Raw genomic sequence first — 24389 nt, 5'->3', positions numbered from 1 at the left:
GAACTTTTGATGATGTATAAGCATAGTAGGCAGCATTCAGGGCTGCACATGCTACACATGCTATCCAACAGCTACTTGAGACAAAGGTGACAGATGAGAGAATAGTCCGTGAGCTGCTAAATGGACCAGTGTAAGTCAGCAGTTCATGACAAGGAGCACCAAATGAACAAGAAAGGAAGTAAAAACCAAAGTCATCAGAAAGAGCATTCAAACTATACAAGAAAGACCTAAGACAGAGAAAAGTTTCCATTATTTTCGCTTTTAAATTGACATGTATTTCTAAAGATTTAGGAGGGGGAAAAAAAAAGTTATTGTTAGATTCCACGAAGCTCTTTTAAAATTTATTATTATTAAATTAGAAATTACAACAGACCATTTGACTGAGGATTTCTTTTTTATACTTCTATTAGCACAGGAATAAGCTGAATTTTTGTAATTGCAAAACCAGATAAATAAATACTTATTTACCACCTCACCAAAAAGTATCTACTGCCTTAACTAATATTTTTGACTGCTATTCCCAAAGTTAAGTATAGTTATTTTAAATGCTAACACACACAAACACCCAGTAAGGTACAATGGAACTACTTCTACTTCAGTCTAAAATATCTTCCTCCCACTACCCAAGAAGCTTCTCTCCCTTCCTCCTCCTACCCCAAACTCAGCTTACCGTGTACGACATAACCAGATTAATCATTCCTTCCTTGTCATCACCCTGCCTTCCACTCAGGCTATACCATTCATCCTCCACATTTCCTTGTTTCAGAGACTCAGGAATTGTAATGTGTGTCCAAGCAATGCGGTCATCCATTGAAAAGGCCCGCTGGAATATAATTAAAAAAATATTATCAACTTAATTGTCCTGAAAAAAAAAAAAAGTCTTAAAATTATTCTTGATTAACACTTCCTTCAGTTTTATGCTATTTCATTTTGCCAGTTTTAAGTTATTTCTTTTGAAACTACTAAAGTGTCAGTAAATACTTTAACCATCTCCTTTCCAACAAGGATGAATGATGCTTTAAGTGGGGTTATAGAATGATTGCAGATATTTAATGATAAGAAATTGAAAACCTGAAGCAGAACACTTCTAGAAATACAACATACTAATATCAGCATAGTCTGTGTGAATCTAGTGACGTCATATCAGAGGCCATTAAATGAATGTAAACAGCTTCTGTTTACACTGCTACAATAGGCTGTGAACTCCAGTAATTCAAGAGCAGATACAAGTACTGATCTGCCACCTCTGTTGCAGCAATGAAACAGACACTTTGAACTAAGTGTCAACCAATCAACTAAGCCCACAAAATAGCATCCAAAAGCCTCACTTGTGTAACGACCACACAGCTGCTGCAGTATCAAGTTTTACTACACGCAGTAAGAGACACAGCAAAAAAAGGCAAACCACAGACTTTAGCCTCAGTTGTAGCCTCTTAGTTTCTGCTAATAAATCCTAGTGACTACACACAGTCTATATTTGACAGTTTTATTCTCAGCATTTCCGAGCTTGGGAAAGCTTCCAAGCTCCTCCTGGGTTAGAATAACACTGAAGAATTTCCGAGTAAAACAGCATTGTAAAAACAGGCTATTTTTAATAGGGACAGTACAGAATATAAGGCTGCAGGGCATTTTGATGGCAAAGAGGAGCTTAAACACCACCCAGAAATTTTTGCTTCTCTTCCTTTGCAAGGAACCCTGCTAATACCCCTTATCAGCTACCAAAGGAAAAGTAACAGCTCTGACAGTCTTGGGGAAGAGTGAAGCGTTATGCATTGCTGCTCTTGGGATTCTGAAAAATTGTCATCATCTCCCAGAGAGCACAGCTAAGAAACAGCCTCTGGTAACTCAATCCTTTTTTACAAGATATCACCCAAACCTCAGTCCAAACAGGAGACAGGGAAGCAGGAAAAAAAAATATATAGCAGTTCTGACCTCATCAAATATCTCTAGATAAAAAGAGTCCACACCCGGGGGAACAGTGCACTGAATAACTTTGTTCCAGCGGGGGTTCTTGGCTCCATTATGTGCTGTTGGAGTTTCATACACAGCATACCCCAGCCGTATTCGACAATATGGATCCATGCGGGTCATTCCATAGTTCTTTGCCAATTTTGCCTGGAAAGAAAAGAAAGCCCATAAGTGTATAATACTTACATTAACTTGAGAAGTTAATTACTATTAGCTTACAAGAGAATCAAATATTGAACAAAGGACTAGATTCAATTATGAGGTAGACAGGAATGAAAAAAAAAAATACCAAGAAAAACAGCATTCAGATTAAAACATAAGCCAATGACACCATTAAATGTCTGGGAGACCTTCAAAAGGGAACCTCTTTTTAACCTGTCTGCTGTAGAAAATACACATTTTCACCATAGCTAAAACAAGTTACTTCATACCAAACCAAAAGATATATGATTACAAGGAAATAATAACAAGTTCAATTTTTGTCTAGGTATCTGCTGCCCAATATACAATAATAAACTTAATGTGAATGGTAGCTCTTTCACTAAAGTACTTTTAATTTTAAAGGATGAAATACAGAAATCCAGTAGCTTCAAGAATATCACACAATACAAAAGCACAAACTGCAAAAGCAGTTCAATTGAGGTAAAATCTAGTAGATCATACTTTTCAAAGTGATTAAAAAACTTACTTAATTCAGCGTGTGCATTTGATATTACTTAATTCAGTGGGCAACTTAAGTTCTACGTTACTATAAAAACAGATGCTGTACAGAATCAGAAGATATCCAACATACTTTTGCTGTAACATCAGAGGAATAGAACAAAACAAGCTGATGACAGTCCTGAAGACAACACTGAGTACTGTTGCATAGCTATGCCAAAGTAGAAATTGGACTTTTTGGACACGCTGTTTCTCTGACCTGTACTAAGCAGCCTACAGTTCTTTTTATAGTAAGAAAAGTGACAAAATATGATGCCTAGGATGCCTCCCACCTAAAGGACATTTAAAGAACTGGAACAGTTGAGTCTTGCATAAGATTTAGTCACAACCGCTGCAGCTCTGGCCTGGAAAGCCCTTTTCTCCTTCAGGGCACACGCTGGTTCAGTAATTCATACATTAGAGCTGGAGAGAAAGGTCTCAAACTGTTTCTTGTAAATGTGGGCTTAACAACTAAAGTAGGAAAGTTGGCACCTAAATTATGCACTCTCTAGACTCTAAAGTCCTGAGATTAAGCAGTTTATCATAAAACTTCACTAAAAGAAAAAAGGGCATACAAATTGTCTGTATAGTAATTTAAGAGGACACAATCAACTGTGCTTAGACAAACTCACCACCATTACTATATATCTGCAAGAAAAAAAAAGCAGAAAATTACCTTCCCAAAAACATTTTCTGATCTTCCACCAGTTTATTAGTAACAGAAATACGGCATGCTGCTCTACATACTTTATCAACACATATTTAAATACAAAAGTCTTCAACCAGCTTTTCATGTTCCACAGGTTAACTATGCCATGGTAAGTCTCCTATCCAGAATGCCACACACCTCAATATGCAGCCAAGATTCCCACAGCATTCTTGCATAAACTCCCAGACAGGTACAGAAGACTATCTCTTGGGACACCACAGGGTTGTACTGCCATTCAGAGGGACCTTGACAGGAATCTCAAAGTTCAACAAATGAAAATGCAACGTTCTGCCCCTGAGGAGGAATAACCACATGCATGACTATAGGCTGTGGGCCAACTGGTGGGAGAGCAGCTTTGCAGAGAAGGACCTGGGGGTCTTGGTGGACACCAAGTTGGAAATAAGCCAGCAACGCACCCTTGCGGCAAAGACGACAGACAGCACCCTGGGCTGCATTAGGAAAAGCACAGCTAGCAGGTCTAGGAAGATGATCCCTTCTACTCAGCACTGGGGAGACCATACCTGGAGTACTGTTCTCTTCAGTTCTGGGCTGCCCAGTAGCAGACCTGGTCCTACTTGAACGAGTCCAGCAAACGGCCACTAACACAATTAAGGGTTTCACAGAATGGCTGAGGTTGGATGGGACCTCTAGAGACTGTCTAGTTCAAGCTTGCCACTCAAAGCGGGGTCAAATGCTCAGCCAAGTTTTCAGTGTCTCCATGGATGGAAGCTCCACAACCCCTTTGGGCAACCTGTTCTGATGTTTGACAACTCTCACAGTGAAAAGGTTTTTCATATATTTAAATAGAGTTTGCTGTATTTCAACTCGTGCTCACTGCACCTCTTGTCTTTTCCTCTAGATAGAACTGAAAAGAGCCTAGCTGTCTTCTTCATAAATACGTGACGGCAGGGACTACTCGTTGATAAGATTCCCCCAAAGACTGTTCCCCAGCTCTCTCAGCCTTTCCTTGTATATAACATCCTCCTTAATGCTTGATTAAGGATTAAGGGCGGGGGGGGGATGGACAGGTAGGGGTGGGATGACGTTTGGACTAAATAAACTCCAGAGGTCCCCTCTAACTTCAACTATCCTGTGATTCTATAAAAAACGGTTACTTACAGACATGGCATCAAGAACAGCCATTAGGTTTTATTAGGCAAGATAAATATTTTTTTCTTGTCTGCACAAGCACCTAAAAATAAACAAGGATTGAACCTGATAAAAACCAGTATCAACTCCATCACTTCACCCATCCAAACAGGAACCTGGATGTTTCTGTACATAGCCACTCAAAGTGAGATGCTGTCGTGGTTTAACCCCAGTCAGCAACTCAGCACCACGCAGCCGTTTCCCCCTTCCCCCTCCCAGTGGGGTGAGGAGGAGGAAAGCAAAGGAAAAAAAAGTAAAACTCGTGGGTTGAGATAAGAACAGTTTAATAACTAAAGTAAAATATAATACTAACAATAGTAATAATGAAATATAATAATAATAGTAATGAAAAGGAATGCAACAAAAAGAAGGGGGGGGAAGGAAAAAAAAACCAGTGATGCACAATGCAATTGCTCACCACCCGCTGACCAATGCCCAGTTAGTTCCCGAACCGCGATCCGCGCCGCCCAGCCAGCTCCCCCCTGTTTATATACTGGGCATGATGTTCCATGGTATGGAATACCCCTTTGGCTAGTTCAGGTCAGCTGTCCCGGCTCTGCTCCCTCCCAGCTTCTTGCACACCTGCTTGCTGGCAGAGCATGGGAAACTGAAAAGTCCTTGGCTTAAGAGAAGCGCTACTTAGCAACAACTAAAACATCAGAGTGTTATCAACATCATTCTCATACTAAATCCAAAACACAGCACTGTACCAGCTACTAAAAAGAAAGTTAACTCTGTCCCAGCCGAAACCAAGACAGATGCAAAACTCCTTCTTGAACACTGTACTGTCTGCTCCCTTATCTGCTCCAGGAACTTCTACCATCTATACTGACTGGATCAACATCCCGTGACAAAAAGCACTTTAAGCTGTCCAAGCAAATAGCCAAAGATGAACAACCTATGTAGTAGCATACAGGTTGCTAGAAACTGCTAGAGAGTTAAGAGAGACATGGCATGTTGTTTGAGAAATGTTTTGTTTCCTTATAGGCCTGAGGTTTAACCTGAATCATCTATTCCTAGCTCTGGAAAAAAAATTATACTAAAGCTTCTTCCACTATGCTCTAGAAGCGGCAACATTTTTCTGCTGTTCAAAGTTGCAGAAAAGGATTCCAATCTTACACTCTCTGAATACAGAGATGACGGAAACTCATAGAAAGAGGGCTGCAACTGAATGCAATGAACGAATTCAAGCGTCTAGACCTTAGAAGTAATAAACTTTGAAAAAACATTACCCCCAGTTTTCAAAGGAAGGATATCAGCTGTGAAGGAGCAAACTGACCAGTGAAAGACATAGAAAGGAAGGATCAGTGCCTCTTTTCCTGAGAGACCCTGTATAGGTTTACTCCTCAGTAAGGACCTCACCATGGAAGCTGTAACCATCCACATACTATTCCAGGCTTGGTGTTAAATTTGAGGCTAAATATCTCTTTGGTATGTTTTTAGAGAATGACTTGAAAACAGCACTTGTAAATAGATGAGGTGTGTTAAGTTAATATGAAGGACATCTGGTATGCTAATGTAGATAAACAGAATTGTGTTAAGACAGACAAGTTTTAAAATCTGAAATCTTATGCATAATGAATGCAGTAATATAGTACTGCCAAGAGATAAAAGAAAGGATAACAAGGGAAAAGAGGAAGTAGAAAATAAAGAGCTAGGACTATGCACTTGTGATTAATAACAAAGCCTGCAGAAAGCACTAGGAAAATCAGCAAATGCATTAGAGGAAATAGGGATGGAACAGAGCAGTCACTTAAGGAAAAATACATAAGACGACTGCAGTTCCCTACAATATTCTCAAAATTTGCTCATGTCTTCCAATATTAAGTGTTTCTACAGGAAGTCTTCTTAACAGAAGTTTTCAGAGAAACCTGTTCACTATAAAAGAAAAAACATGAGTTCATTTGATTATGTGCTATAATAGCAAGGTTTACAGGAAATTGCTGCACCATGCACGATGCAGCTATGAAACATGAAACTGGACAAAATGCTGATGTACAGAAACATGAAGCTACAAAAACTTTTAAAAATTACTCATTCCCTATATACAAGTAATTTAGTAACTCAAATTCCAACACAAAATCTTTTTGTGGCCATTGATCAAAAAAGATTATTTGTATTAATTAATTACAATTACGTAATTGTACAAAGATGGTACAATTTTTACCTGTACTACAGTAATGCTGAGTCTGCCTACTGTACCCATTGGTCCTCCATACTGTAGCTGCTGAGCTGCCTGGGCATCCAGCTGGATTTGCTGTTGCTGCTGGGTCGGGGTAATGCGAAGAAAATCTTGAGGAAGCTCACCAACATATACCTTAAAAAAGAAAAGAAAAAGAAAAAAAAACTTCAAACTTAAGTCTTCCACTTTCATAATGAAAAAGAGAGAAGACTATAAATCAAAGAAAAAGCTTAGCAAAAACATTCAGAAGAATTTAGTCTAGTTTTGACAGCATGAACAAAGAACTAATTAAATGACAACACTGCCAACTCATGTAGAGAATGTTCTCTTATTCACTTTCAAAAACACTAATTTCCAACATAAGCCTCTGAAAAAAGTAGGACATACAGAGTCAAGGCTGCTCTGCAACTAAACATTTAAGTAGTCCATACAAAAGTCAGAGCTACCAAGTTTTACATCGCATTCACATTGCCATCAGATGGCACCCAGCTCTTTCACTTACTCATCACTCATGTTGCATCCAATCATTCCTGTGACAATACATAGCATGCTGCTTTCATTTGAAAGGGTCACTTTCACAGTCACCTTCAAGACACATCATAAAGACAATGTTACCTATGAACCAAATCCTTCAACATAACTAAGAATCCTTCAACATAACACAGATGCCCTAACGCTTTTCCAATGTTAAACACGACCGGCCTGCAACTAACCTTGGGGACAATTTGGGGACAAAATTCCACCATACTCAAAACAATAACAGAGGAATTCAAAAATCTGGTCTATCACAAGAAAGAACCATTACGAAAAATTCAAAGCAGAAAAATACTAGAGGAACTCCATCACGTGCCAATATGGATCAGCAGTCACCATGTATTTTCTGTTAGCTTTACAGTAAAAGAAGGGAAAGTTTCTACCTATTATTTGTCAACTCTATTACTGTCAATTCAACAACTCCGGTTGTTTCTAGGTTTTAAATGCTCAGTGAACATTATCAATAACACATTTAGAGAGATCATCACATTAAAATAACAAGCATACTGTAATAATAAATTTTAAAAGGCAAATAAAGTGGCATAGAAAATTTATAATTAAGCTGTACTCATTTCTGTTGTCTATAGAGCTGCTTACATGTTTAATACAGAACTGTCCACCGCATCAAGACAGAAGACAGTGCAAATTCTTATGTTGCAATCCCAGGCAAGATTACTCAATTGTATACCTGGCAGATGCATGCCTACAGAACATAATTTAAGAAGTTAACAGGCCTCTAGGACATAGCTTTTGAAGATTAAACAGCACTTGCATGTCAAGATTGCATCTTGGAGACAGAAACTGCAGCTCTTGCCAAATCACATTTTGTATGACTACTGCTATCTGAGAGCCTCAGGATCCTGGCAACAATAGGTGTTACATGCCAGAAAGGAAGTTTATCAAAAAAGCTAAGGACGAAGTACTGAATGCCTGGCTATTGGGAGGGAGGGAGAAGAGGGAATCAGTTTTGCTCACAAGCATCTTAAAATTTTACAATTAAGAACCTAAGTAGCTTAAGTTTTAAAAAGGGGGGGGGGGGGGGGGGGGGGGGGGAAATGGGCGCAGAGAGGGAGAAGACTAAGCTAAAATATAGTGCTAATATTAAAAGAAAGCTTATTTAAGTCAGGCTGGAAATTAGACAGGGTCTTGTAACAGCCTTCTCATTAGAATACATTATAAAAAAGGAGTTTTAAAATAAAACCTAATCCGTTTAGGAAAGATTTGAAATGGCACCAGAATTAGCAAGACAATGGCATTTGCAACACAGCAGGTCCCCCTCCAACCCTTGACCTCCAGAAGTTTCAAATCTGGTATTATTAGCATCTCTAAGAATAGACATCATAAAGATTTCCCATAGTCAGAAGTGGTGGGTGCAGCCCTGAAATTGCATTCCCATACCTGCAAGTTCCCTCTGCCAACTTCTCAGAAAACAGGATAGCATATTTTGTCTCCACCATCTTAACATCGACATTGGAAAGCTTAATTCATTCACAACAGCAGTGCAATAATATCTTTCACTTTTTAAATTTTACTTTAAGTCACCCAAATACTGCTCCAAAATAAAATATATAAACTAGTCTCTGTACTGAGGTCCAAAAGGGACAAACAAAATCTGTAAGGGAGACCAAAGTTTTCTTACAATATCTAAACTGAATGACCTAAAATCCGCTGTCTCACACAAAGCTACATCCTTATCCTGGAATTGCAGAGCAGACACACACAGAAACTGAAAACAGCTAGTGTAACTAAATTCTCAAAAGAGCCGAGTGGTAAACCCCTCCAAAAGGAAGAGTGGGGAACAGGAGATGCATACATTCCCATCTTAAATGTTCAGCTCTGACTGAGATCTGGTACACAAGTCCTGGTGATTTATTCAGTAAAATATCTAGGAGATGCGCTTATTGAAGAAAATATACTACTCAGTAAGTTCTTATGCTAATTATCAGTTGATTCCATATTGATGGAGACAAATGGGTAGTGCACAATCTTTTTATCTGTAAAGAAAACATGTCTAATTTATGTTTTCCTCAAAGCATTTAAAAGCAGGCACACAATTGCCACCTCCAAACCTGAATCAAAAATTTATGTCTTCCTCAAAGCATTTAAAAGCAGGCACACAATTGCCACCTCCAAACCTGAATCAAAAATACAAAGTTACATAACCAGAGTTCAACCACAGTTTTTGTTTTTAAAGCAAGGAGAACATAACTGACAAGAATGTGACATTCAAACCTGCTCTGCTATTAACTGTAGAACAAAAAATTAATTCCATTTAACATTTGAATTTTACTAGAACTCTCTTTTCAAGCAAGACAGCAATATGACAGTGCTATGACAGAACTACAGTTTGGAAGACAAATGTTGAGGACGCATTCATAAAAAATAAGCCTGCCTTGTAATTACTTCCTAAAAAACTTTGACAGTATTGCATATCAAAAATATGAATTATCTAGAAACAGAATAATATTGCCCTTCTTATCTGCTAAAACCACCTAAGAGCTAGTTTGGAGGATATTCAAAGTGAAACACTGCAGGTATAAAAATTGCATCTCAACTTCTTCAATTTGAAGGCGGTGTGATGTTCTATAGCTATTCGAGCCAATTTAGGACTGGGCTGTCTCAGTCTCACTTTCCTGTTTCTTTTCACCCCCATTTCTTGTGCAACATTAAACTGTGCCAAGGCAATTGGAAAGTACGCTAGTGCAGAGGGCTGATCAGAAGAAAATGAAACAAGGGTTGGAGGTAAAGGGAAGAGGAGGGGAAGTCATCAGGACTCTCACCTCGCTGACTGATCATGTGAGTACTGGTACCTACATAAGGGAGGGAAAGGGAACGCAGAGCCAAGGACAATCACAAACGCCCCTATTTACGGAACCATAGGCTGAGACATGATACACTCAGGGAACCATAACTAAGGTTTCCACACTAGCAATTACCAAGAAACTCTGATGCTAGGTTTCAAAGAAGTTTCATGTTAAAGAGCTTTAAACACCTAGCTACTCAAAAAAGTTCTAACCATTCTCCTTTAAATGGTTTTACTGTTTTTAAGAAAGAATGAATGAGAGAGAATATTGAACTATTATTCTATGTTTTGCACACTAAAGAAAAAATTGGGACCAGATAGGATGCATCCAGAGGTCTTGAAAGAACTAGCTGATATTTTTTCAAGGCTACTCTCTATCATCTTTGAAAGGTCATGGAGATTAGAGGAAGTTCCCTCTGACTAGAGAAAGACAAATCTCATACCCAGCTTTCAAAAGGGCAAGAAAGATGACCTGAGGAACCACAGGCAGGCCAGCTTCACTTTGGTTGCTAAGACATTCATAGAGCAAGTCCTTCTGGAAGCCATTTCTAGACACATGAAGAAAAAAACCCACAGGGACTAGGAATCGCCAGCCTTTACCAAGGCTGTAAAGAGAAAAAAAAGCCTAATGAGCCCAACTGTCTTCTACAATAAAATTATTAGAATCTGTGAATAAGGAGAGAGCAGTAGATATCAAAGCTGGGTCATTACAATCCAAATGGGTAGACCACTGGATGGATGAAAAACTGGCTGGGTCACTGAGCTCAGAAGTTAAGTTCAGTGGTTAATGACACTGGAGGCTGGTTAAAAGCAAAGTTTTTCAGAAGTCTGTACTGAAACTAACTTATGTGTCTAAGATTTTTCCTTATCAGCAACCAGAGGTGAAGACAGAATGTACCCTTATCAGTTTTGAGGATAACACCAAATATGGGGGGGAATGACTGGTATACTTGAGGACAGGACCAACAACCAGAGACACAGAAGAATTCACTGGCAGGAATCTCATTAAATTCAACAAGTGCAAAGTCCTATACTTTGGACAGAAAAATCCCTGGCACCGGTACAGACTAGAGAACAACTGGCAGGGCTGCAGCTCTACAGAGAAAAACATAGGGGTCCTGGTAGACTGAAAGCTAAACATGAACGAGCAGAGCACTCTTGCAACAATGAACCCTAACAGCATACTACACTGGATCAACAAAAGCCTACCCAGTAGGCTGAGGAAAGCAATTGTTTCCCCTTACTCCGCAGTCATTAAACCACATCTGGAATACTGTAATCCGTTTGGAGCCCAGCAGTACATGAAAAATGATAAGCTTGAGTGAGCTCAGCAAAGATCCACCAAGATGGTCCATGAAAAGGGCTGTAGCACAAGACTTGTGAGGACAGGCTGAGGATTTGTTTAGAGTAGAAGAAACTTATGATGCACCTTGTAGCAGCTTTCCAGAATCTATGAGGAAGTCATTAAGAAAACAGAGACAGGTTCTCTTCTGAGATGCAAGGCAAGAAGAAAGGAGACCTCAATTGTCAAACAAACAGGGGAGGTTCGACATGAAATAAGAAGCGGGGGGGGGCAGGAAATCACTGCAGGGACAACCACAGACAGGAACAAATTGCCCAGGAAGATTGCAAAAACTCTCACCTTAGAGATTTTGAAGATCCTGCTGGACAAAGCCCTGAGCAACCTGGTCTGAACTAAAAATCGACCATGTTTTTAGCAAGAGGTTGGACTACATGGCCTCCTGACATCCCTTCTAACCTGAACTGTTCTATGATTCTATAGAACCCACGTTATAGCATTAAACTCCTGTAGAACTGTAGTCAGAGGCTCTACTTCAGAATTTCAATTTAGAGATGAACAAAGGAAAGAATATAACAGCAATTAAGTTTATTACATTTACAGATTTTTGCTGTTTGGTCTTTTGTTTTGGGGGTGGGGGTGTGTGTGGTTTTTTTTTTTTAAATTTCACCAAAATAAAAAAAAGTGTCGTGGACCACAAGGTACCAGACATTTCTTCTCCTGTTCTTATGATTTTTTTCTGTTGCCAGAAATTTCCCATCTACTTTGTCACTTCCGTTGCTTCCATATGTCTACCTGTAAAGGCTTTATGATTCTGTAGTCATCACCTTAATAGTATTCTCCCTTCCCCGAAGTACACCACCTATATTTAGTCTTGACTAAGTATTTTGCCACAAGCTACTGCCTCTGGATTTTCCCAACACATCTAAATTTGTCCAATACATTAACATTTAAATATTTGCAAAATACATTCCACAGTGCAAAAGCACAACTGTCAATAAAGAAAAAAAAGTTTGGTTTTACTGAAGAAGTAATCAATACGAACCATTTGATTACAATCAAAAAAGATTCCCTTCTTCACTAAAACAATAATTTGAATTCCTGATAAGTATGGCAGGAATTATTGTATACAAACATGAGTTAAAAATTAGAGATAGAATGAGTGTCCATAGACATCTCAAATTCAAGAAGAATTTATAGCATATTTGAGCTACGTGGATTTAGTCTGCACTCAATATAACAGAGGAATAACATCGGGAAAAGCCATAGAAACAGCTCAAAATAAAGAAACCCATGAATTCACATTGGGATTAGCATTAAGGAGAAGGATAATTGCCATCAATTCCAGGAACAGACTTCTGATTTTTTCTACTCTACCACTAGCCATACCAATGCAGATCTTTCTTTCCTCCAAGTCTTGGTTAAAAGAAAATGCCATTGGATGCAACAGAAAATAAGCCACTTAGTGCCTTAAGGTACTTCTCTTATCTGTTAAGAGCGCCAGAACTTCAAAGCATTACCAATGCCGCCCTCAACATTTTCTGTCAAAGGAACGTGCTCCAGAGATCAGATCACAGCACTTAAAAATTAATTCACATTTTGCTTAGAAACACTCAATGATATCTTACTCCCTCAACTTTTTAAACAACTTCTGAAATCCAAATTGATTGCAACAATGTGTCTTTATGAAATTTCCACCTTTATGGCTCAGGATTTTAATACTACATATATCCACATTCTAATAAGAAACAAAATTATCTAATAAAATACTCAATTATACCCAGAATTATGAACACAATTATTTTGGTGATGGGACTTTGTATTCAAAATTTCTCATGTGACAGCATAACATATATCAATACTGGACAATACAAACAGGAATTGCTTCTTTGTCACCTTCGTTCAGAAAAAGATATCAAAGTTTTGAAGAGTCTCAAGACAAAACTTCAAGTAAAATCAGAGACAATACTTACGTAGTTAAATGACAGTATTAGGACAAGAAAAAAGAAGTAATCATGAATATAGCCTGCCCATTAGAAGATTTCCAATCATCAGAGTAGTGATTATCAGCGAAATTAGGAGCAGAAATCTAAGTAGTCCTAGCTTGGTCTAATTTTCAAGGACCTGACATATTTGCCAGCATGGTGAATAATCACAGAGATTAATTTTGGGTGTGCTTGATTAGCTAAGGAATCACAAATATAACGTTTTGATGTCTCAGACTTAGCCCGAAGCCTGATCAAACTGTTTATTAATACCTCTCACTTGGAAAAGGTATCATTTAGCAGCCCTTATATATTCACCTATAGCTTAGATTTCAAAAGCTGTTTTGTTCTCAAAAGATCACAAAATGTGAAAACACACTACTTCCATAACATCCTGAAAACAGCCAGAGAAATCTATATTCTAGCAGAATATTTACCAGTGACAGGATGAATTCCAGTCTGAATTCCATCTGAAAAACTGAACAGCAATCAGCAATTTTAATTACTCACCAAATAAGCATTGTCACAAACTAGAAAGCACAGGTATAAGAACAAGATTGGCAACAGTATAGTAGCACACTTTTATTTTCTTACCTGCATGAAACAACCTTGAATATTTTCTTGCCTGTTCAAACAGAAAGAGACAGAACTGTTCCCTACAGCACTAAAGAGAAAATGTTTCCCAATCCTTTAGCACCATTTAGTGGCTATTCATCTGTAATGCAGTTGTATATATAGAAACAAGTAGAATTCTATCTTCTGCTCTAGAGAGAATTAAGAAAGGCTGGCATGTACTATATCAACATTCTCACCTGTGAATGGCAGCTTAATATTGCATAATTTATTCATTCATTTGAAAACATTCAAATCTCTAAAGTCATTAAGACAAGGAAGAAAAGCGTGCACAACAATGTCAGGAACACATAAGGAAAAAACCCCAAAAAACAGAAAGCCAAAGTTGTACAAGATAAGTCATCATACACCTTTCCATTTGTCAGGCTTAAATCAATTTTAAGTAACAAAAGATTATACAGGAGTACCTGGATAATTCTAAAATAAGACATCTAGAAGAACAACATTCTAAGCGTTGAGATGCAGTTCCTTTAAAACATTTGAGAAAGACTAGGCAGTTACGATATTCAAACATCTGCAAGATTACAGCCATGTCCAAGAAGGTTCTCACTAAAATCTTATCTCAACTCACGAAGATTTCACCAAGCTAAAACAAGCAGATATTGAAAGTACCCCACTCAATACCAACAAGGTGTTTAGCACCACAAGCAAGTAAAACTTCTCTCAAAAAGAAACGCCACTCCATTTCAGAGACAGAAATATCTGCACAATTTCATCTCTCCGCAAATCAGGACTGCAATCAGGCCTACTGTTCAGCTTTAGCCAAACCACTTAGTTTGTTACCAATTCCTTCTATCCCTACTCCCACATCAATTCCCTCAATATCCCCAACCTTCTCCAAACATAAACTAAAGGATAACTAGAAGTGAAGTTACTTTTAAACAAACTGACTATTTTTCAGGTGTTTATATTATATATTAAATTATATAATTATATCTATTATACATATGAATATATATATTATAAATATTCAGGTATTTGAGCTTTTGAGTAAAACCTGTTACATATCAACAGAATTTTATTTGGGTACCGTCACACCATCAACTCTCAAACACCAAGCCTTTGGGGACTTATTTGGGGACTACCTAATTCACCACAGATTCAACTAGAACAGCAGTCGTTGTCTTGCCATGATATTACCAACAGATAACAAAAAACTTAATTCACTTTTTTACCTTAATTCTCCACTTAAAACTTTTATTCCAACAACAGAACCATCATCACAATCCGTTGTAAAAGGGATCTATTCTGGAAGACCACACAAATAAGGCATTTTAATGAATTAAATTGATGATCATATAATATTACTGTCATGAGATAACAACAGACAGTGATGCAGTTTTTCAAGATTAGCAGTTTAATAATTCACTCCTCTGGTCCTTCACCAAGGCTGCATACACACACAAAAAAAGTAGCTGTTTCTAGGAAATAAAATCCAGCAGTTTAAATTGATTGTTTAACAAAATCTTATTTCACCTGCAGAGCAACATCATATTGTCAATTACTACCAGATCCTTCCATACAAGAGGAACAGACAGGAACAGCACTCAATCGAGAGCTCATGTTATACCGCAGTTATACACCACACAGTAGAACATCCCAGCGTGGGGCAAGACTATTCCAGGGCAAAACTAGACAATAACATATTCATAACAAGCTGTCAACACTAACTCCCAGAAGATTGTTAAACTGGTTTTAAGACTGCTCAGTTCTCCCCCCCCCGCCCCCAACACACATGCCTACATACTACCATTGAATGCGTCTTTCAGCACGTTTCACGTTCCAGCTTTCAGGTAGTAATTTCACAGACATCTACCTGAATCTGCCCAGTCGAACCATGAAAACAGAAAGCTGTACTCCGGTTCAAAGAGAAAGAGATTTAGCTTTGGTTTAGTTTAAGCCGTTCCCTCCTTTGGAAGGCCCTTAGACAAAGAACGGGCAGAACAGCCCCTTCAAGCCCTACACGCAGATAGGAGGGACTTTGCCCTCCCCTTTCCCAAAGCCTCTTCGCAAGGCGGAGAACCAGAAGAGGCAGACTTTCCTTCCCCCGCCCCCTCCCCCCGTATCACAGCAGTCTGGAGGAGAGGTCTTTTCTCTCCTCTCTCCCCTCCGCCACGGGCCGCGAGCGGGGGAAGGGAGGGAGGGAGATAAGAAGGGTGAGTCACCCTCCCACCGAGGCCCACTGGCAGGAGCCGGGCCGAGGGGGAGAGGGACAGAAGCCGAAGCCCAGACGGGTCCAAGCCGGGCCTCACCAGCCCAACGCGGTGCAGTCGCAAGAATTAACAGGAGACAACCTTCAGAAGCCCCTGCAGCTGATCCTCAGCCGGCTGCACTCACCGGGCCCCGCTGAGTAGTGACGGTGGTCGCCATAGCACCTCCCTCGAGCCGAGACCCTTCCTTCCGCCCCGCCAGGCCGCCGCCGCCGTCGCTACCGTTACTGCTTCAACGGCCGCAGCCAACTGTCACTCAGCGCGAGTCTCCCGAGTCAGCTGACCCCGGCCCCGGCCCCGGCCCCGGCCCCGCCCCCAGCGCCGGGCGTGCCTGCAGCAACGCATTCCTCCCCCGCCCCTTCTGGCGGTTTCCAAAGCCGCGCCATGCGCATGCGCCAAGCGAATGAGGAAGGGAACGCAGCGACCCCTTCTTGCGCATGCACCTATCGACCTACTGGGCGGGGAGGGAGCAGGACGAGCGGCGCCACTCGTGCACATGCGCTCTTCTGCTCTGCGGCCGCCGCAACAGAGCGGAGCACTGCGAGCGGCACGGCGGTCGCTGGGGGCGCTGCGGCGCTGGGGAGGAGCTGGGGCGGGTACGAGGCGTCGGCGCCGACATCTTGGGCCCGGAGGCACCTTCCGCTGTTGGCCTGAGGCGAACTCCCCTCTCCCACCCGGAGAAGCAGTGGGCAGAGGTTTTGCGTGGGAGTCCGTGGAGCGCTCCCCACTGGGTTTTCTGCCGGTGGGTGCGATGTGTGTAAGGAAACAACTTTGTGCCTTGCCTGGCCTGTCCTTTGGACAGCTGGCTCAGCTTTAGTGGTTTTTCAAAGTGGAGACTGTGACCTTGTTCAGCTTGCTAAGCAATTGCAGCCCTTTCCAGAACAAAAGCAGCTTTAATATTCATCTGAGTGCTGCTTTGGGAGATAAAATCTGATCATTTCAAAGCCTATTTAAATAACTGTTTCCTGTTGTTAGGATCTGCTGCACGGATTTAGCCCTTAATTGAAATTCTAGCACAGATTTTGGCAGCTGGAAATAGAACAGTGCAATTAGGAACGCTCCAAATATAGCACCAGCTTTTTTTTCCACACTACCCTAACATCTACTTGGAGTGGGAACGGCCTCATCTTTTCACTTGTGCCTTGATACTCAGAAAAATGAGTACTACAGGATATAATTGATTGGGAGCTGTTGAACGAATACAGTTGATGCCAGCTGAAAGTCAACCAGCCAGCTGAAGAGAAAGGCTGTAACGTTCCCTCGTTCCCTCTTACCCCTATTAATGGTTCCTCTGCTGGAAGCAGAATTCAGGTCAACCTACAAAACCATTAAAGAAGCAAATCATCCTTCCCTTGTTTCTACCACTAGAAAAGAAACCAAACCTGAAAAGACATGAATTTTTTTCTTTAAAAAAAGGGGTAAATTCATCCCCTTCTTTTTTTCTTTTTTTTTTTTTTTAGTTTAAGTGTCTAAACAGTCTTTTGACATAGGGATTTTTTTGCAGGGAGAAGGGGTTAAGTTTCCTGGAGGAAGCTAAAGGAACTAGATTTTTTTCATTGCCTCTTGTATAGGTCTTTCAGCAGAGACAGTGCACTATATGAAGGGGCAACACAATGTAAAATTAAGCTAAGTGATTAAGAACATTCAGCACTTAACCATGTCAGATATGTGCCCTGTCTGTACAAAGCTTGTGTACTGATACAGTTACATCAGTTTATAACAAATGCTATCCAGATGTAGCCTCTTTCAGGAAACTCTCAATTTCTTTATACTGTATATACGTGCAATGGAGTTTTAATGATGAAATAATAGAAGTTCCTTGAGCCAACATGGTTAAAACAGTAAGTAAACCCCACAGAGATAATGGGAGAAGATCAGTGCTTATCTCAATAATTACAATCTTGACATCATGAGGGCAGGTTGGAGGGAAAAGAGTGTTAACAAGCCTCATTGCTATTCTTATGTCTATAACCACATGAGCTAGGAAATTAGTTTTAGGTAAGTTATGGGCAGTTTCAGTTTTACTCACCGTGGATTTCATTCTAAGACCTGGTCTAGTCACAACAATTTCAAAGAGATTAGACATGAGAAAACATTATTGTCTCTATAAAATTTATATCAACAGAAAAAAGTAGGAATATTAACTCAGAGATTCTTGAGATTTGTTTTCCTCATACAGAGATACGCAGTGACTAGAGTGAACATTGTACCTTCCTGACAGCACCACCATTTTCTAACTGCATCTTTTATTTCCTGTTTTATTATTATTCCCAGGAAATCCACATAGAATCTAATCACTTATTTTTAATCACCGTTTTTAATCTATGCAGCAAAGGATCTGTTGTTAAACAAGCCCCCACTCTCCCTAAGGTAAATTAGTATCTGAAGGTGGCCTGGAAACTCTACAAAAATACCGGCTTTGCCATCTGGTGGACATCCACAAGAACAGCAAGTAGCCTTCCACCGGGAGAGACAGGTGTTTTTCGTTTCCCCAAGTGCGATATCACCACAAATAGGGAGCACTGGTGCAAAAACATTAGGCGAGGCATCTCATGTCAATGTAGTAATTAAAGTGGGAATGTAAGCCATGGGAAAGGTGAGAGAACAAAAGTCATAAAACCCTGTTATTTGCAACATATGGGCATCATTAAAAAAAGGCTGAAAGGTAATTAAAGAAGCTATAATGACAATAAATTGCATTTATCTTGTAATAAAAACTTAGACATCAGTTTCTCCTGTATCATTCTTTTATTCTGATTCCCAGTCTCTTCTCTGTTCTTCCCAGTTCATCTGTTCCTCTGAGAATGTCCCCTACTCAAATCTGCCCCTTTTTTCCATTGCCCCATCTGTTCTTTCCTAAATGCTTCTACCCCTTTTGCATCTCCTCTCCATTCTCTCTTTTGCTTTGACACTCTGTTTCATCTCCTACATTCTTCTATTTAACTTTGCTTCCTACAGATTTGTCGTAAGCCCCATATTCCCTGAAATTTCACCTGGAGCTTTCTGTTCACATTTTGTATAACGTCATCTCCTTGCTCCCAGCTACTGTCTGGGTAAGAGGCAATGCATGTTTCTGAGCTCTCCATGCTGCTTCCCCAATACCAGGCCAAATGCCAAAGAAAGATGACTATTACCTTTGGTGAAACCTCTGCCTGGTAGGGTCACTAATACAGTTTATTTTCTGTAATCAGTTGCCTATTTTTATGACATTTCTAAGAGCTTAATATCTCTGAAGACATTAAGTAAAAATTGATTGAAATTGGACAGCAGGTTGGAGATGTGTAAAGACAAACAAATATACGTCCACATAGTGTGGTTGCTTGAAAATTATCAAATAGGCATTGCTCCTTAGGCTGGCTCCAGAATCTGAAAGTGTAGATACCACCTATGCTTTTCTTCATAAAAACAGAAGCTAGTGTCTTATGGGGGGGAGGAGGGGAGAAGGAGAGTAATGTACATGATGCTGTCCTCACTGAAGAACAGTTACAGCAGAATTCCTGCCAAATTAATTTTGTGCTTGTTCACAAAACCAGAAGGGACACTTCAAAGATTGAGGAGAGTCTGATGCTATGGGGGGAGTGAGGGAACACAAAGCTCAGTGGGATAGTGTCTAACTTTTGGTAAGTTAGCATTCAGCATTGAGGTCTACAAAAATGTAAACAGTAGTAATTAGTGTGGTGAGAGGCCTACATTTATACCTCTTTAATAGTGCCCTTCTAGGAAGGTCAAGCCTCCCAGTTTATTTAGGTAGGATACATAATAGAACCCTTCAGTTAGGAAGTGAACTTCAAACTGTTTGTTAGCTGATCTCTTTCCCAGGGAAAGCTCACAAGTGAATTGGGCATTTACATTTTATGCCATTTTTTCTGTTAATAATGAGTATCTGTCATGATACTGGGGGAGTTCCCACAGTCATTTAAACCCCCTTTGTTTATTGTGGCTTACAAAGACAATGAAGTCACAGCAATGTGTTTTAAAATGCACTCTTAGCTGAACTAAAGCTGGTGCATAAAAGCAGAGTAAGTTAGTTCAGAGATATTCATCTGGCCCTGCAGAGGCTGAAGAAGGATCTCACAGCAAACTAGCAAAACAGGTTTTGGGTTAAGTTTTGTAGGTGTTACAAGCATACAAGTATATTGTGGGATGGCTATGCATCTTAACATCACTGGCTTGGGTCTCAGGCAAGATCAGCCCTTTTCGCCATGTCCCCATAGGACCTTAGATGCCACACAAAGGTACAACTCTGTTGCATGGGAAAAAGCATCTTTTGCAAAATGCAGAGCCCAATTCCACCATCATTTCTTACACAGTCTCTCAAAGCTGACTTGAAGTTAATAGCAGGCAAGGGTGACAGTGGAGAAGGCCACAGGGATCCACTGCTCTGTGGATCCAGCCCATACCAGAGTGGAAGTGCAGAATAAGGAGAGGGATGTTGCAGGCTTCAAGCTACAGAAAAGCCCTTGGAGTCCTAGTGTGCCGAGCACAGCTTCTCAGGATGTATGTGGCCTTATATAGGTGCTGGACACAGCACCAAACACACAACAACAGAGTGCAATGCTAATCTTTTGTTCATGGTACCAGCTCAAGCTTGGTGATGTACAACAGAGCTGAAACAATAACATGGAAATCCCAGATGGCATTCAGACTGGCTGTAACAAACAATAATTTCCACTTCAATAGCATGCAAGGTACTCACAGTGGACTGCAAACTTTAATTAATCCTCACAGTCCAGTTGGGATGTAGAAGAATTACATCCCTCATCATGAAGGAAAGATAGCTCCAGCATGAAACATGGCAACTCTGTAACAGCACACAACAACATTACCCAGGAATTTCAGCCAGGATGCATACTGCACTGAAACTACAAGGGAATTCAATTGGATAGACTGAACAGAGAAAGAATTAAATACAAACTGAAGCTCAAAATCAGCGTTGCATCCCTCCCGACACCAGGCCATGAAACAGAGATGTTAAACAGCAGGCAACTTACCACCATCGCAACCACCACATCATTTCATACTCCAGCGTTATAGCTACTGATTGAGCTAGATGAGTATTGGCAAAAGTATTGTTCGAGCAATTGCGGGGGATTCTAGCAGAAAAGCCGAGAGCACTGCCGAGCAGCTAATAAGTGGCTGTTCTTCAGTCACGCTGCACTCAAAATAGCTTTCCAACAGAGGAAAAGCAAATTCTGTTGGCTTCAACACCTGGTTGAGCAACTTAATAAGGACAAAATTGAAAGTTAGAGCTGAATCATTATTTATTTTGTAACTACATCTTCATCACACAGTCCACTCCAAAATGGGAGTTATTTCATTTCAAATCAAGCCTGTGCCAGGTTTTTCTGTAGGCTCATTCAGCACAGAGGTGAGGAGAAGTTCCTTTGAAAACAATTTCAGACAGCAGCTGCTTCCGAGGAGGAGAGCAATCTACAATCATAGGAAGATTTTTTCCCTTTTCTCCAGTTCTGCCATGCTTTTCCCGAATTGTATTTCGTAAGTGTATTTTTAATACACCAGAAAAATTGTAGTGGTACAAAGACTGTATTTAGTGTTATTTGGATAACATGTTGATTTCCAGACAGCACTTCAAAAGAGATGAGCAAACAGTTATGAGAGCAAAATGTCTCTGTCCTGTCCACAACAGACACAGAAAACAGCTTGTTCCTCTCATTAAAATTACCTTTTATGTATTTGAAAACTGCTATTGTTTTACCTCTTAGTTTTCTTTTCTCTGAAGTTCAGCTGTTCAGATGAATGTCAGTCTAAATCCAATTCCTTCAGCCTTTCCTTATAAGTATACTTTTATGAAGCCTGATAATTATTGTTATCTTCCTCTGGTTTTTTCCCAATAGGACCATACTTTCTTTTAAGTATTCAAAATTGGACACAACATCCCAGCTGGGGCACAGACAGCTCCAAGGAGAGCTGAAGAATTACTAAATGTTTTGTAGGTGATAACACTGGCTATAAATTGCAATAAGGGTTTGCCTTTTTTACAGCAGCATAACATTGTTTACTCCTGTTCAGCCTATGATCTATGTTAACATCCAAATCTTTTTCTGTCATGCTGTTACTTAGCTTGTCCTTCCTCACCTTATGTTTTTGCAGTTCATTATTCTTGCCTAAGTGTGGTGACCTGTTTGTTTTTATTGAGTTGCATCCTCTCAACTCCTCCTGAAGTTGTTCTACAATGTATACCTGTTATGTTTGATTGGCAAAAATACCTACCCACAGTAATTGTGAATAAATCAACACATTTATTTAAAAAGATGCTGCTCTCTTCTCTAGAGAGAAGTCTAGCAAATGAAATCTTCACATCTTTTTTATTGAATCAGATTATCCTTTTTTATCTAGATTATTTTTCAAATAGGAGAATTCCCTGCTGCCTCATTTTTAAAAAGACAGAATTCAGAAGTTGTTATTTGAAAAGAAAGACTAAGGCAACTTAGATTTTGGCATTCTAGTCTCACAGAAGGAGGACGTGTAGCATTCACAGTTGTGATATCCGTATTTGTACCTAGTACCATGCCAGTCTATGAGTGGATATTGTAGGAATCCTGTTCATGTGCTGTACGATTTTCCATGTATTTGTTTCATTTTTTGTTTGCTCTTTTCTTTTTTTTCTTTTCTCTTCTCTTTTCCTTTTTCTTTTTTCTCAGAAAAGAAAATAAATATGTAGAAAAATGAAGGAATTGTTTTTGTTCGTTCACCAGATTTCCCCTCACCAAAATATAAATTAAGACACGGAAGGAGATAAATGATGAACAAGAAGAGTGAAATGACACAGGAAGAGGCAACAACTTCCTTCAAGAAGTTAAGGATATTATTTTAGAGTAATGCTAACAAGCCCAAAATTTTGTCAGATTTCTTCCATCAATTTGTTCATACGTTTCCCATTTGATCTAATATTTTGTGTAGGCACAAGTAGTGCAAATGTGAATCTCTGCTCAACATAACAAACATTTCCCACTGGTTCAAGTAAGGTACAATTCCCTGCACTCATAGTAATGGGCAGAAATTCTTTCTCTCCCACTCCGTCCCCAGGCAAGCAAACATTGCTCTTCTGTTTACTCAGGTTCATCATAGAAATCTTTGCTTATATGCAGCAAAACAGTTTTTCTTCTTTGTAATTTAGCTAATTTGTTGCTCCTCCTTGAAAACAAAATAGACATGCAAATCAATATGCTATCTCTCTCCTCTCTCTAACTGCTGTTTTTTTACAGAATAAGCACCAATTTTTTGTGTGTGTAAAAGGATTGAAGGGAGAAGGAATTCTGCAAGCTAAATGTCATACTTTCTCCCACTGGGTACTTCAATTTTATAGATATTAGTTTTTATAATTAACAGTGAATATTATGAGGACTCTACGATAATAGTGGCTTTCAGTAGTGATATTTAGCAAGTTCTTTCTCTGGTTGGCTCTCCCTCTGTGTCTTTATATTTGGTGCCTAAGTGCCTGCAAGGAAATCATTATTTTCTGTTAGATGTTTAATCACAAACCTTGCAAGGAAATTTGCTGTTTTCCAAACAGTGCAGAACTAACTTCATTACCACACTGACATGCTAGATACACTTGTCAGCTCTAAAGTCTCATCTTCTTAAAAGTCCCTAGCATGTATTCCCTTTGGAAAAGATTATTTTCAAATAATACAATAGCCTGATTTACTATTTCCATCTTTCCGCCAGAGCCTTTCTTGCTGAATGTGACAGGTTATGGGGAACAGGGCAAGTTGCACTGAAATACACTTGGTGCCTGCAGTGAAAGGATTCTTATACGTACTGATTCTGGTTTCTTTGTGGTCAGATCCTTAGCCTCCTTTGAACTCGGCACTGATGTACAAAGAGGGTCTGGAGCTCTGTCGAGGGAGGGACAGCGAGCGGTTCTGCTTCTCTGCAGAGCTGCCTTACCTCACCCTCAGGGAAGCCAATAGGAGCTGCAGGAGTGCAGCACCTCTGAAAATGCAGCACATTTGGCAACTTTTTAGCAGGTTTCTTCCAACAACCTCAAAGTTGTTAGGGTACTAGAGACAGTGCTGAGGAAAAGCAATTAGATACTGAGTCAGCTGTAGCTTCAGAGTTCTCAGACATCTGCACTGGATGAGTCTACATCTGTAGCTAAATATTTCAAGCATTTCCTGACTCCTACTTCTGTTCACTGATCATTAGGTGTCACTATATAAGGTGTCACCTTAGTGTTCAGTCACACAAGTATCT

At 39.8% G+C, this 24389-nt stretch overlaps 1 protein-coding gene across 3 annotated transcripts in view; it reads right to left on the bottom strand.

The window, feature by feature from the left end:
* Positions 1 to 16376, bottom strand: part of TOLLIP (toll interacting protein) — a 30588-nt gene extending 14212 nt beyond the window's left edge. Inside the window, exons 1-4 of one of the 3 annotated variants that reach the window (XM_050897279.1) lie at positions 16300 to 16376; positions 6693 to 6842; positions 1933 to 2115; positions 671 to 823 (exon numbers count right to left, since the gene is read on the bottom strand). In XM_050897279.1, coding sequence (XP_050753236.1) covers positions 671 to 823; positions 1933 to 2115; positions 6693 to 6842; positions 16300 to 16332 — 519 coding nt within the window. In that variant the 5' untranslated portion in view covers positions 16333 to 16376. Of the gene's footprint in view, positions 1 to 670; positions 824 to 1932; positions 2116 to 6692; positions 6843 to 15778; positions 15794 to 16299 lie in introns of those variants that run through there. The other 2 variants (XM_050897280.1, XM_050897281.1) reach the window with 2 other exon arrangements.
* Between the last annotated feature and the right edge of the window lie 8013 nt (positions 16377 to 24389).

Source organism: Gymnogyps californianus, chromosome 5 (assembly GCF_018139145.2).
Source record: "Gymnogyps californianus isolate 813 chromosome 5, ASM1813914v2, whole genome shotgun sequence".
Lineage (NCBI taxonomy): Eukaryota > Metazoa > Chordata > Aves > Accipitriformes > Cathartidae > Gymnogyps > Gymnogyps californianus.
This window is presented reverse-complemented; position numbering and strand designations above follow the sequence as displayed.